At 36.7% G+C, this 13,395-nt stretch overlaps 1 protein-coding gene across 1 annotated transcript in view; it reads left to right on the plus strand.

Annotated features, from left to right (window-relative positions):
- The window catches only part of hs3st4 (heparan sulfate (glucosamine) 3-O-sulfotransferase 4), a gene marked incomplete at its 3' end in the record, with an annotated part of 142,041 nt that extends 129,148 nt beyond the window's left edge, over nucleotides 1-12,893 (plus strand). The window contains exon 2 of the mRNA XM_081363185.1: nucleotides 12,239-12,893. Coding sequence (XP_081219311.1) covers nucleotides 12,239-12,893 — 655 coding nt within the window. The remainder of the gene's footprint in view (nucleotides 1-12,238) is intronic.
- Nucleotides 12,894-13,395: the final 502 nt, after the last annotated feature.

The raw sequence follows: 13,395 nt of genomic DNA on the forward strand, positions 1-13,395 counted from the left end.
CTTTGAAAACAAAGAACAGTGTCTAATTGGTCCGCTCTCTTCAGAAGGGGAGGACAAATTTTAGTTAAAAACCTTAGACCCAAAAACTCTCTAGGCTCTCTCTCCAAGTTCGCTCTCGGGAGTCCAAAAGTTAGTTCGTTCAAAATGTTCTGATACAGAAGAGCTCTCAACGAGTGCAGAACAAAGACGGAGACGGCAGACGATGGTTTTAGTAACCATGTAACGTTAACAGACGAGCAGATCAACCCAAATTAATATCAGATATGGGTTAGATTCAATTTCCAGTCATCTAGCTCCTTTCCGTATCTTATTTTCTTTCTTTCTTTTGTGTTATTCTTCTTTTCCGATTGAAAGTCTCGGTTTTAAGTTAAGTTTTGCTGCAAAGTTTCGTTCCACGATTCACGGCTGCAACGCACGCTTTCAACTTCAAAGACGCATCAACCATCCGCGACCGCCAGCCACACGTGACTGGTCCTCGCCCCATCTATCCAGGCACGAGGAGACTATAACCAACGAACGAACCCTGACGCTGACCAAAGGAATTCCCAAAAGGAACGCAAAAGCAAAGACGCAAGTAGACTACCTCCAGACTAAAATCTTAACTGGTGTTTTGATAAATGTAATAACCTGTCTAAGAAACGATAGAAGAGTTAAATTAATGATTGATGGTTCGTTCAGGTCATGTCTTACAAGTGCATATAGAAATTTGGAATTTCCTTCCTCTTACCCTTAAACCCATTCTTCCCAAACTCATTCTTCTGTTTGTATTTCTTTCTTTATTACTCTCTTCCTTTCTGCAACCTGTATGAATGTGTGTGTATGCGTGCGCGTGTGTTTGTGTTAGTTGTTAGGATAATCAATAGAGTCTTGTTTGTGTTAGTTATGAGTTAGTATATAATCAATAAAGTATGGTTTGTATTTGAAAAGATATTGCTTGTGTATGTGCTTATCAGATTTATTGTCTTGAACTTCGATCAAAAGTTACCTATGCTTTTACCCTATTTCTTAATTTACTGTTAGGGGGTTATTCTTTCTTGGCCAGGAAGATATTATATTTCCTAGAGTTAATAATTGTTTATGCCTTCTGTTCATTGGATGAACTGATAAATGATCATATTATTGATTCTGTTACAGTAAATTTTGAAAATAATTAAATTATTAATTATTGATCATAATTCGTTATGAATAATAATTAATTATATTTATACGTGGGCGTATAAACGCTACAACATCGAAGCTATTATCTGTGACTATTTCATTTACAATAACTGCCTTAGGTGTGAGTGATCTAATGTTTAGAAGACCTAGCTTTAAAAATTGTTTTTGATTACCAATAGCAACATTTTCTGGTTTAATAACAATTAGATTTTTTCTAGATCCTGCAGTAGATTTATGATTTGATCTCACTAAACGAGGAATAGACACAGTTTCTATGCAATGTTCTACACTATTTATATCAGTTAAATTGGTGCAGCAGAGACTATGATTTGGACTTTTGTTTACTAGTCAAAAGGTATTTAACATTTTGGAGATGTTATCTGACAGAAGATCCGATCCGAATCTGCTTGGGTGTAAGCCATCAGCACGGTAAAGCCTAGGACGCTCCCAAAACAGATTCCAATTATTTACAAAGAGAAGTTTCTGCTCATTGCACCATGACATTAACCATTCATTAAGCGCAAATAATCTACTAAACTTTTCATGACCTAGTCGATACGTGGGAAGCGGTCCTGACACAATAATCGTTATATCAGGCGATGTGCTGCGTACCGTATCGATCAGATTCCTGAAGTCTTTCTTCAAAACCTCCGTTTGGCGCAGTCTGATGTCGGCCCCTCCCGCGTGCAGGACAACGGTTCCGACGCGCTCGTTCAGAATCTCGGGAACGTGAGCAGCGATTTCAGAAACACGAGCACCAGGAAAGCAGTGACTATGCACCTTACTTTTATTTAACGTAGCGTGTACGTGTCGAACGATGGAATCACCGATGATCACAGCATCGCGTTCTGTTTCGCGAAGAGGGGAGAAGCGGTTTTGTGTGGATATCTCGAAAACCGGGAGGGTCGGAGAGAGTTTTCTTGGTCTAGACCTGACTCGCGACTTCCGCTGCGGAAAAATCCAGGCTTCGTGATGGCATGTTGGAGCCGGAGTGAACGAGACCATGGCTGATCGCGACCTCGACGTTCGGGACCGATGTTGAGGAACGCACGGAGTAGACGAGGTCGGAGTCAGCGGGTTAGTAACATTAATCTCTGATTTGTGTGCCTCGGCACGTGATGTTTCGAGAGCCAAACGCCGGTCTATCAGCTCGGCTTTTCTTACTAAAAGGTCGTGGATCTGTTTCTCAACAGCTTCCAGCTCAGACTGCACCGCGTGCAGCTCAAATGTGTCCTCACCTGCACCAAAAGGTAGACTACTTACATTTGATATATTCGCCATTTTAACAGATGGACAGTAAGTTAAGTTAGCAACGACGCTACCAGTGGTGCTATCAATATTAATACTAATTTATGGCTTAAGTCTTGGATATAATCCGTCTTTTCAGTGGTACGGGTGTAGAGTAGACGCACGATAGGCGAAAAAATGTTTGTTTGTAACTTAAATGAGTGCGGAGAAGACGCGTTCAGCCGTGATCCACGGACGTAACCTATAAGAGTATCCAGCGTTGGATCACTAGGCTTGAGACGCGTCTACTCAACAATCCGCGTTATAACTATGAGGTGAGGAAAAGTAGAAAATGTTCGTTGTAAGTGAGTTTAAAGAGAAATCAAGAATTATAAATCAATCGATGGAGCTCCAAAGACAACAACGCGCTCAGACGCGACGCATGCGCATTCGAAACAGGAAGTTCAAAATCCAAATATACTTGTGTATTAAGTGAAGTACTTATAAGTGAAGTACACTTAAGTGTAATTTTAAGTTAATTTTTTTTTAAGTATATCAAATGTAGACTGAACATATACTTTCTTATTTTTAGTTTAAAAGAAGTATACTAATAGAACACTTGAATAAACTTCTTTTTCGTAAGGGTACTGACAGCCTCTAAAACATAAGAAGTTTTCCGACTGCATTAGGAACTAAAAATATTTACAATTCCTTTATATCATAAATGTATTCATATAGTTAAATTTGTACCATTTATTTTAGATCCCTTAACCCTACCTCAAAACCTAAACAACAAACCTTCTCAACAATATAAAAGAATAATTAATTTGTTAATTATACCATTACATAGATATTTTGAGTCTCTAGTCTCTCTCCTATCACTAAATATAACCCTAAACATTTCTTTAAAATATAGAAATATAGAATATAAAAAAAACTTAAAGGGATAGTTCGCCCAAAAATTATATTTAACCCATGATTTACTCACCCTCAAGCCGTCCGAGATGCATGTCAATCTTTTTTCAGACGAACACATTTTCAGTTATTTTAGAAAATGTCTTAGATCTTTCAGTGGTTATAAGGTGAACCTATGGGGTCCACCTCATTCAAGTCCCAAAATGTGCATGCATCCTTCACAAAAGTAATCGTTTATAAAGTTTTAAATATGTATATTTTACGACAAAACTGCACGGATTACCCTCAGAAGGCCTTTGTTTATCCCCCTGGAGCCGAATGGGTTACTTTTGTGAAAGTAATCATTTTTGGGCGAACTATCCCTTTAATAACCCTAAACCCAAGTGCAAAAACAAAAAATATTGCAAAAAAAAAAAACTACTATTTGTAAAAATACTATTTGTGAACATTTGTACGTCTGTAAAAATGTTAATACATATGTGTTAGATTTTAGATGCTGGCAATAATATGTGTGTAAATGGTAGAACCCTAATGTTATTCCAAACCTGCATGACTTTCCTTTCTTCTGTGGAACACAAAAGAAGATTTTTTTGTTGTTGTTTACAATGAATGTCAGCTGGGTTAACAGCGTTAACATCATTTTTCAATATATATTTTTTTGTTTTCCACAGAAGAAAAATGAGGGTGAGTAAATTAGGACATCATTTTCAGTTTTGGGTGAACTAACCCTTCAAAGTTGCAATCTCAGACTAATATGAAGAGATGACTATAAATAAACCATTCGTTGGTTGATTCCACCAAAAGTGTAAACTCTATGTCTCTTTGATGATATCAAAACATTTCTCTGTTTGTTTGAGCATCCAGACATGGCAACACTGTTTCAACCAATGGCATGAGTTTGAAGCGGAGCTATCTGTTTGCATTACAAGTAGTAGATCGGAGAAATTTGTCAATTGAAACCGAAATGACACATTTTATATTTGCTTGATTGGCATATCACTAAGAAATGCTATATGCTGATATTGCTTGATGCCTTAATTACAACAAAGTTTTATGTCTTGGATTATTTCATCATTGCACTAACTGAGTTATTTTTGGAAAAGTCTTGCTCTTGTTATTGACTTCTTCTTGAATCTCTGCCACGAGCCCCTCCCTCCTCTTGAAACAAACAGGCAATTCTGCCATTACATTCCCTTGATAAACAACTGAGGTAGAGCTGTTGTGGGAAACATTGTGTGTGAAACTATTCAGAGTTATAAAAGGAAGCAAACAATGTAAGGTTATCTCACTGTGAGGAGCAATTAATGCTGCTGGGAATATCCTTTTTGTATGAAATACCTAATATAATATCATAGACACAGAAAAAAAAAGTTAAAAAAGTAAAAAGGTTAGCAATGGATATTAGTAATTGGTGTTTGAAATTGTATTTTATCTATATTTCATAAAAAAAACTTTCATTTATGGAACATTGTAGAAGATGGTCTATGACTATTGTCGAGGAATAATTAGTTTATATAAAATTAAAACGAATTATGATGTTAATTAATTTTGATGTTCATGTTTAGTTAATTTTCAAAAGTGGGACACTACAAAAGTTGTATTGCATTGCAAATTATTCCTGTTATTGCAATCCAAACTTTAATTTAGCATCTATTTACATACCAACAGCTATTCAGAATTCAGCGACTAACATTTGCATTAAATTACCTTCAAATTTTACAAAAAAAAAAAAAAAAATGTATAATAAAAATGAACAATATGGCCCTTAGAAATTCTAACCCTAGAGGTGAGTTGTCTTTTTTTTCCCTTTCATATCTGCCTTGGAGACAGAGAAGAGGCTTAGAAAGATGCATTTGGACCAGAAATAATACCTCAGGACCACGCATTACCTTTCTCAGTCGTAGATCACAGCAAGTGCCAATTAGAATGCTTTTAACTTCAAAGCACAAAGAGGCAATATAGTTTTGCGCTCTGAAAGCAACATTCCCATAAAAATGGTGTTCATTAGACCGCTAGTCCTTAGTCTTAAGTGTGCTTACCTGCCATTCGCAGAATGCCTGTTAAATGTAAAGAAAAGAAAAACCATGCACGACTTGAATTTCACAATCATCTAAGCATCATGCATTTGTTTTTTATTTTGTTTTGTTTATTAAGCAGAAAAAATCCCTCCACATCAAATGATCCACGAAGCTAAGGGAAGGAATTTGTCTTGTTTAAGTCTAGTTGTCCTAAGCATGTTTATCCAAGCGTTATGCAAGCACGACAAGGCCTATAGACAAATAGCTCCGGTGTATTATGCGATTTGCGCGAGTAGGTAAACAGCAGATGGCGAGGGAAGCCTCTTCAGCCCCTCGCGCTGTATTTACCTGCCCACCCGAATGACCCGTGTCATGCTGCAACTCCTCATGCAGGCATAAGCAATTGTTAACCATTTGTATCAGTTTTTCACCGTTCCAGCTGAGCGCGAGGCCAGCCGAGTCATCCGCGGCGCGTAGGAAAATTAGCTTGTTTATCAGCATTCTGTTTTCTTTTCCACCTCTCCCTCCCTCTGACATTTTAAATGTACACCATCCATGACTGATTCACTCACAATCAAAATGAGTTCGACCTCAATCACAAATGAAGGTATCGCGCCTCCGTAATCTCCATATTTTTGCAATTACACATATAATGAGTTGCAACGAGCTTGATGAGGACAATGGCCGCTTATATGCTTGTCTTAAATGAAGAAGGTTACCTTGAGCATCAGTCATCTGTCCTGTTGACGGAACGTTTCTTCCGGAGAAGCATGACGTGTTGTTATTAAACATCGAGGTCTGCTGTTCGTTGCGCCTGTACTTTAGATGCGATTTACATAGGTGAATCCAAGGTGATTCATTATAGGTTTTTCCCCCGTTTTGGTTGCTCTCAGCAAGTTTTATTATTTGATTCAACTTGCGAGCAAACAAACCCCCGTCCTGGGCATCTCGTATGCTTTATCGTGGACTTTAAATAGCCAGCTCCTGAAGACCTTGAGAGGGCAAAAAATCTTTAGTCATTCATTACCACACTGAGGAAGTGCAGAACATTGATGGAATGTAATGAAAACTAATACTCTTTCTAGTCACTGTGCTATCTACAGATGTGTTTTATATCCTATTACTGCTCTAGAAGTGGCCACAGCTCTATAGCATGTTGAGAAAAGCATAATCCATTGGGAAATTACCCATCAGAAGTGCAATACTGTTACAGAAATTAAATTACAGCGGCACTTGTGAGCGAGTGTGTGCATGCGTGTGCTGAGGGGCATGGAGGATATATGTTCTCTATTTGATGTGTTGCTCTAGGAGAATTCGAATGCGGCCTGGAGAGATGCTCATTTAAAATGTGTCCAACATGCAATGATTGATTGGCTCGTGCTATCAGCATATTTGCTCAAGAGCGACAGCTGTCACATCAGAAGACATTCTCTACATATAGATTGAAATTTGATCAGCAATATTCACTCAAAAAAAAAAAATCATTACCCTTACTTAATTTAATTTATTTCATTAAAATCAAATCAGTTTAAAAGGGTCGACACACAACTTAACTTTTCCAGTTTCACAGACAAGGCTTAAAGGGATGGTTCGGAGTAAAATCAACCTAGGGTCCTTTGCACCATGACCTCAAACTACCGCTAACCCGGACGTCGAGGTCACTTCCGTTATTTGGGAAAAGCCTGTAAAAGTCCTGGCAGAAAGCAATGCATAAGGATGTAGTGTAACGCCGAATTATTCTTTTTTTCCGAAGTGTTGACAACTTAGTGTTAACTAATAATTTTTTGCAAACTGGAACTTCCAACAAAATATTAGTGCATTCCTGGAACTGGGCGTCGTTACACTACATCCTTATGCATTGCTTTCTGCCAGGACTTTTTCATGCTTTTCCAAGTCTCGGAAGTGGAAGCATAAACCATCAGGCAAGTGCCATTTAAATAAACTCCTGATGTACTTACAAACTTTGCAATGTCTCGTTTTATGATTACAGAACCTATTTGTACTACTGTAGAAGTTTGGTACCATACTGGGCATTATTAGTGGGGTTATTGAACACAAATTAAGTTGTTCAAAAATTGTGTTACTTTAGCTCATTAATTAACCGAACAAGAGGCAAAAGTCACTTTTTTATTTGTTGCTTCAAACACTATTTTACTAGAATAACTTTGTTTTCATTATTATAATTGGTAGCATTGGTGATTAAAATGGAATAGAAAAAAAAAACATATTTGAGAATTTTTTAATTTATATTTTTCAACTTTTTCAAACAAGTTTCCCAAATGCCCCCTCCGATGGATGGATGGATGGATGGATGGATGGATGGATGAATGGATGGATGGATGGATGGATGAAGTGCCACATGAGCCAAAGTCGTACTATTTTGGGGCAAAATCAACCTACAAATGCTGATTAAAAGTTGTCTCTGCATATTAAACTGGGATAGGAGAAAGTATTTTAACTTTAAGAAATGCACAACACATAACATTGTCATTTTTTGACAACATTTCGCCTGCAAACTGAGGTATACTTTAATATAATAGGATTTGATTCATATCTTACATATCTGCTCAATCCATCTGCATCCATAATAAATGAGGAACCTATTCTTCATTTCACTGTAGAAGTATTTGTCATTGCAAAAAAGTGAGTGCTGTTGTTCAATGTAAAGTTACAAAAAGCTTTTAATATTTGTTTAATTTGTCTGTAGTTTTGAGAAAGTGTGTGCAACAAGGTGTTTAAGTTGTGATTTTATTTATTTATTTATTGCTTTATGGCAGGTTTAACAAAGACTCAGATTTATTTATTTATTTTCTGCTCCGTTGAAGCTGGAAAGGTCAAACACAACGAGAAAGCAAACATGTCAAGAGTTACATGATAAAGAGTGCCGAACATTTTGACAGGCTTCAGCTAAACCCGCTTTTTAACCACTGTGCCCTAAAGACCCTCAGCCTGGAATGCTGCAATCAGCCGAAATCATTCGACAAAAGTTTATATTTGGCTTTTGGTGGTTGGGTCTATACAGCCACAGACAGGATTGCATTACCACCAACTGTGTGTATTTAAAACCATATATTTATTTTGTCTCTCTTCAAAAGCTTTTGCATTTTTTTACCACTTATCTTTCCCCAAAGCTGGTAACATTGATCCCATGGTTTAAGGAAGCGACACTACCAACTTTACAGTGTCAAAATAATATAACATTATCTAAAACAAGCTACTTTTTCTATTATTTTGTACTTTTGTATTCATTTATTTTAAGCTTAAGTCTCTTAAGTCTCTGGCTTTTATATGGAAAAATATTATTTAACAAATATTGTAATTTAGGCTATTGTGTAAATGTATGCTATCACCCTAATCTCGATTCAAAAACCCTCATTATTTTTAAACCAGTGAAATACTGTTAAATGATAAATTATCTAATTAAATTGTTATATTATCTGATAGTTAAATATTATTAATAGCTTGTCCTTAAAAAGCTTCAATGAAGTTAGCTTGTAGAAGTTAGGCTTACTTTATCAAGGCTGTCATTGACAAGCTTCAGTTTTATAATAGCTTCTCCAACATTGCCATTACATTATAATATGTTATTGTATTCTGTTAGCAGTCATTCTGTGAAATATGTATTTATTTTTTACTAGGCTATTGAATAAAATCATCTTCTTTTAGTGAATATACATATTACTTGATATGAATATGATATTATGATTTGTATTTTTTATTGGGGGGGGGGTCTGAATGTAATGATGGGCCTCATATTGTCTCAATTACGTAGAACTGAAGGCAAATTAATTATGTAGTCATACATTTAGGTCAAATTCTTGTTGTGAGATTTAATGAGGGATCATTATGAATAGATCATAGAGCAGAGAGCTTGCTAAATATTCATTTGTTTTGCTCTCTTGAGGCACGTATCACATTGCAATATAAACTCAAAAGAGAGATAAATATTTATTTAATTTCCTTCACTTATGAATGACTCTTTCCTACTGCACTGATTCATCTCCCAGTTTGATCTTGATGATAAAAAGTCACAATACTTCACACGGTGACAAACAGCTGACTGTAATCACTCAGATATATCACTCCAAGCACAAGCGTCTCTTCTGATAGAAACTGTCATAATTAATGTTTTCTTTCCAGTGAGGCATTTGAACATTTAATCAGAGCAAGAAGAGGAGAAAGGACATTGGATGCCTTTAAGCAGTGAAGATGTTGATAATGTTTTTACTTTATGAACTTACTACGACAGATGCTAGGTTTAAAATGTATTAAATACACTTTTTAACAAAAATGTTGTTGTAAGCACATTTCCCTTACAAAAAATAAGCTGCAGTCCGTAACATTTTTGGGTTAAAATGATCCTAAATAAATGTTTGAGCAAGTACATAACCAGCCAGTGTTCAAAACTATCTGCTTGCCTTAGCTCGATTCAAAACGGTAAGCTTGTAATAATGTGTTTAATTCCAGTGGTACTGGTGGATTTCCGCGGGAAATTCGAGCATGTCTTTGGGCCCATGCGAAAACAAGGATAAATATCGGAAGGGCATTAAATGTAGTCACGCAATGCTGATGTTGTTAACTTTAACAATTTGAGAACAAAGTATAATTTGCACGGTTTGACGTGAAATGATAAGCGATCGTTAGATTTAATGAGCGTGATTTACTGCAATGCTTTTTCCCCTTAGTTGGTCAGAACAAAAGTGGATGTTGCTTGTTCAGATGACATTTTCCAGTGAAAAATCTTATGTTGGTCATACTTCCAAAAAGTAAAATCTGTGATTGCGACTGACAGTATCCACACCAGCGCGGTGATTGACAACTGCAACTTTTTTTTTTTATTCTTTTTTTTTTACTGCAACTATACTAGTTAAATACTTGTAGGACACTTTCTAGTTAATGAAAGTACTTTGAAGTTTACTCTCAGTAAACTACTAGCTTAGTAGTTTTATACTGTAAATATACTTGTATGTTTTCTTTATAAATCAATATTTTCAAACAAGATAGGCTACTAAATTAAGTGTAAACATAACTACTTAATTATACTTTTAAGTGCATCTAGGTCCAAAGATTGAGTACAAGTATAGGCCAAATATAGGCTACTTACGCTTTCTGTCAGTATAAGTCAAGTATATTTAAGAGTCATTTCAAGTATATTTCTGAGCCTGAACATGAAAAGCAGCCTGGAAGTATGCTTTCTTATTTTTAGTTTAAAATAAATAATAGCACACTTGAATAAACTTCTATTTTTGTAATGGTTCCTTTGCAACCTTTCAGGAAACTAAAATCATTATTTTATCAACATTTTCTTTACCATGTCCTGCCTGGTACTACATATATCATCAAAATGTCTTCAAATCTTACAAATGAAAGTGTTTACCAGAAACAAAATAAAGTATTAGTTATATTCCAGTGTCAAATTTTTACATTTCTTCAATAATATTTAGAAATGACTTTTTGAATACAAATTACATGAAAGACTATATGATTAATTTATTTCCATAAAGCATTTTTTTTTAAATAAACGGTAACACTTTAGACATTCTACTAAATATAAGTAACTTCACAACTACATGTTAACAATTTATTTTGATGCTCCACAACAGACATTCTGACTATAAATAACTTATTCTCCTAACCCGGACCCAAACACCTAACCCTAACCTAACAGTCTACTAATACTCAAATGAGAGCTGACATGTACTGTAGTTGCAAAGTTAAGTGGACTATCGAAAAAAAGGGTGTAACAAAAATAAATTTCCCATTATACAGGTAAGTAATTTGTATCTAAATGTTATGACATTAATGTCATGTTATTTCAAAACTTTACTGAGGTTTTCTGGCAGAGATTTGCATTTGAACTAAGCCATTTTTTTAATTTTTCTTCTTTTTTTTTCTTTTTTTTTAACATTTTTTAATCATGTTTTATTAACAAAGTTCGGGAGGAGCACGTTCAAATAATCAAGTAACCAATCAACTCATCAAACAATTACCATGTCTACCCTATCAGCATGAGAGGAAGCATATATATATATTCACTCTGTCAACTCATCTAACTTCCTTGACAGTTTTCAGCATCCCTCCACCACCCCGACTCCTCACTCTTGGCTTGTTCTTTCACAGCCAGGAATACGGGGGGAGTACTCTGGGTTCGGGCCGAATACCGAGCCCGGAGCCCTCTCCTCGGACAGCACGCCAAATACGCATTTATTCTATCTGACTTATTTGTAAGTGTGAACTCGTGAAAGATTACCGTATGTTTTAAAAAAAAAATAACTGTGTCAATATATGCAATATGTGTGCATGTGTGTGCATACATTCTGTTGAAATTTTGAGGTTAAAGAAAACATAGAAAACATATCTTATTTACAAAATTGTAATATTCCAAAAGAGTTGTTTTTCTTCAAATTAACTTTTTCTGTGTGATTTTTAGAATGTTATAATGCAACATTACCTAACTGCGACCACAATGAAACATAAAAAAAAAAAAAAAAATGTTGTAAAAAGCATTTGTGCCTGCTGGGATAGTAACATTGAATAAATGTATGATAAAACAATACCCCAGGCTCAGTAGTATTAATGATATGCAGTGCGCTTGTTATTAAAGTTCCAAAACAGCGCCAGGAGTAACACAGTTGGAGTCAATTAAACAACGAACACTCTCATACACGTACGCGTTTCATCTTCGGTCTTTTATCTCTTGTATGTTACTCCATGGCCGTAATTAGCTGTACGCTTCTACTTGCAATATTATGTCTAGTGATAATACCAGTTATCTTCATGTGTGATTTCAAATAATTTACCACTTACTGGCTGAATCAATTTTTGCACATACTGTGTCCTTGGGTATTACGTATAATGATAAAGATGGTGCGAATTACTGCTTCACACTAATTTACTCGCCTCGCTTCTGGTGTTTGCAGGGAGCTGATGCCGTCTACTCTGGAGGGACAGATCACAATGGAGAAGACGCCCAGCTATTTTGTGACAAACAGCGCGCCGAAGCGGATCCACTCGATGGCGAGAGACATTAAACTAATCATAGTCGTCCGCAATCCAGTGACTAGAGCCATTTCGGACTATACTCAGACGCTCTCCAAGAGGCCGGAGATCCCTACCTTCGAAGTGCTGGCGTTCAAGAACCGAACGCTGGGCCTGATCGACGCATCGTGGAGCGCGTTGCGAATAGGGATCTATGCACTTCACCTGGAGAGCTGGATGCAGTATTTCCCCCTCTCGCAGATGCACTTTGTCAGCGGAGAGCGGCTTATCGTTGATCCGGCCGGCGAGATGGCAAAGGTGCAGGATTTCCTGGGACTCAAGCGCATTGTTACCGACAAACATTTCTATTTTAATAAAACCAAGGGATTCCCATGCTTGAAGAAGCCAGAGGATAGCAGTACCCCTCGGTGCCTTGGCAAGTCCAAGGGCAGAACTCACCCCAAAATAGAGCCCGATGTCATTCGCAGACTGCATAAATTCTACAAGCCCTTTAACATGATGTTCTACCAAATGACAGGGCAAAACTTTCAGTGGGAACTGGAGGAGGATGGCAATTCGCCTGGCTTTCGGGACTAAACCCCTGCTGCTCTCCGCACCACCAGCCTTCTCATAGCCGAACCCTCCCCATCCGCATCGTTGCTGTCTTTGCGAAAGTGCGTGTACCCATAGCAAGAGTGCTAATCTGCTCTGTCAACCCCCAATACCATTGGTGTTTATGATGGCAAATGTTATTGTAGATATTATCCCTAACATAAATATATTTATATTTGTCAAGAGAAGAGGATTTTATTCATTTTTGTTCAGAAAAAGTTGCTATACGAATCATGTGTTCTATGATGATGCATGCGATGAGTTAAGTGTCCTTACCCACCATCACCCTGAGGGTTTTATTTTTTAATCTCTCTCTCTTTCTCTCTCTCTCTCTCTCTCTCTCTCTCTCTCGCACACCAGCAGTGAGTGCAGTACAATTGACTCTGATGACCGAGGATCTTTGTGGATTCTGAAAACTAAAAACTACAGTCAAATGCAGATCTTATCAATACAGCAATCCTCTCGAATGAGAATGTTTCAGCTATTT

The sequence above is a fragment of the Scardinius erythrophthalmus genome, assembly GCF_964197995.2.
Source record: "Scardinius erythrophthalmus genome assembly, chromosome: 1".
Classification (NCBI taxonomy): Eukaryota; Metazoa; Chordata; class Actinopteri; order Cypriniformes; family Leuciscidae; genus Scardinius; species Scardinius erythrophthalmus.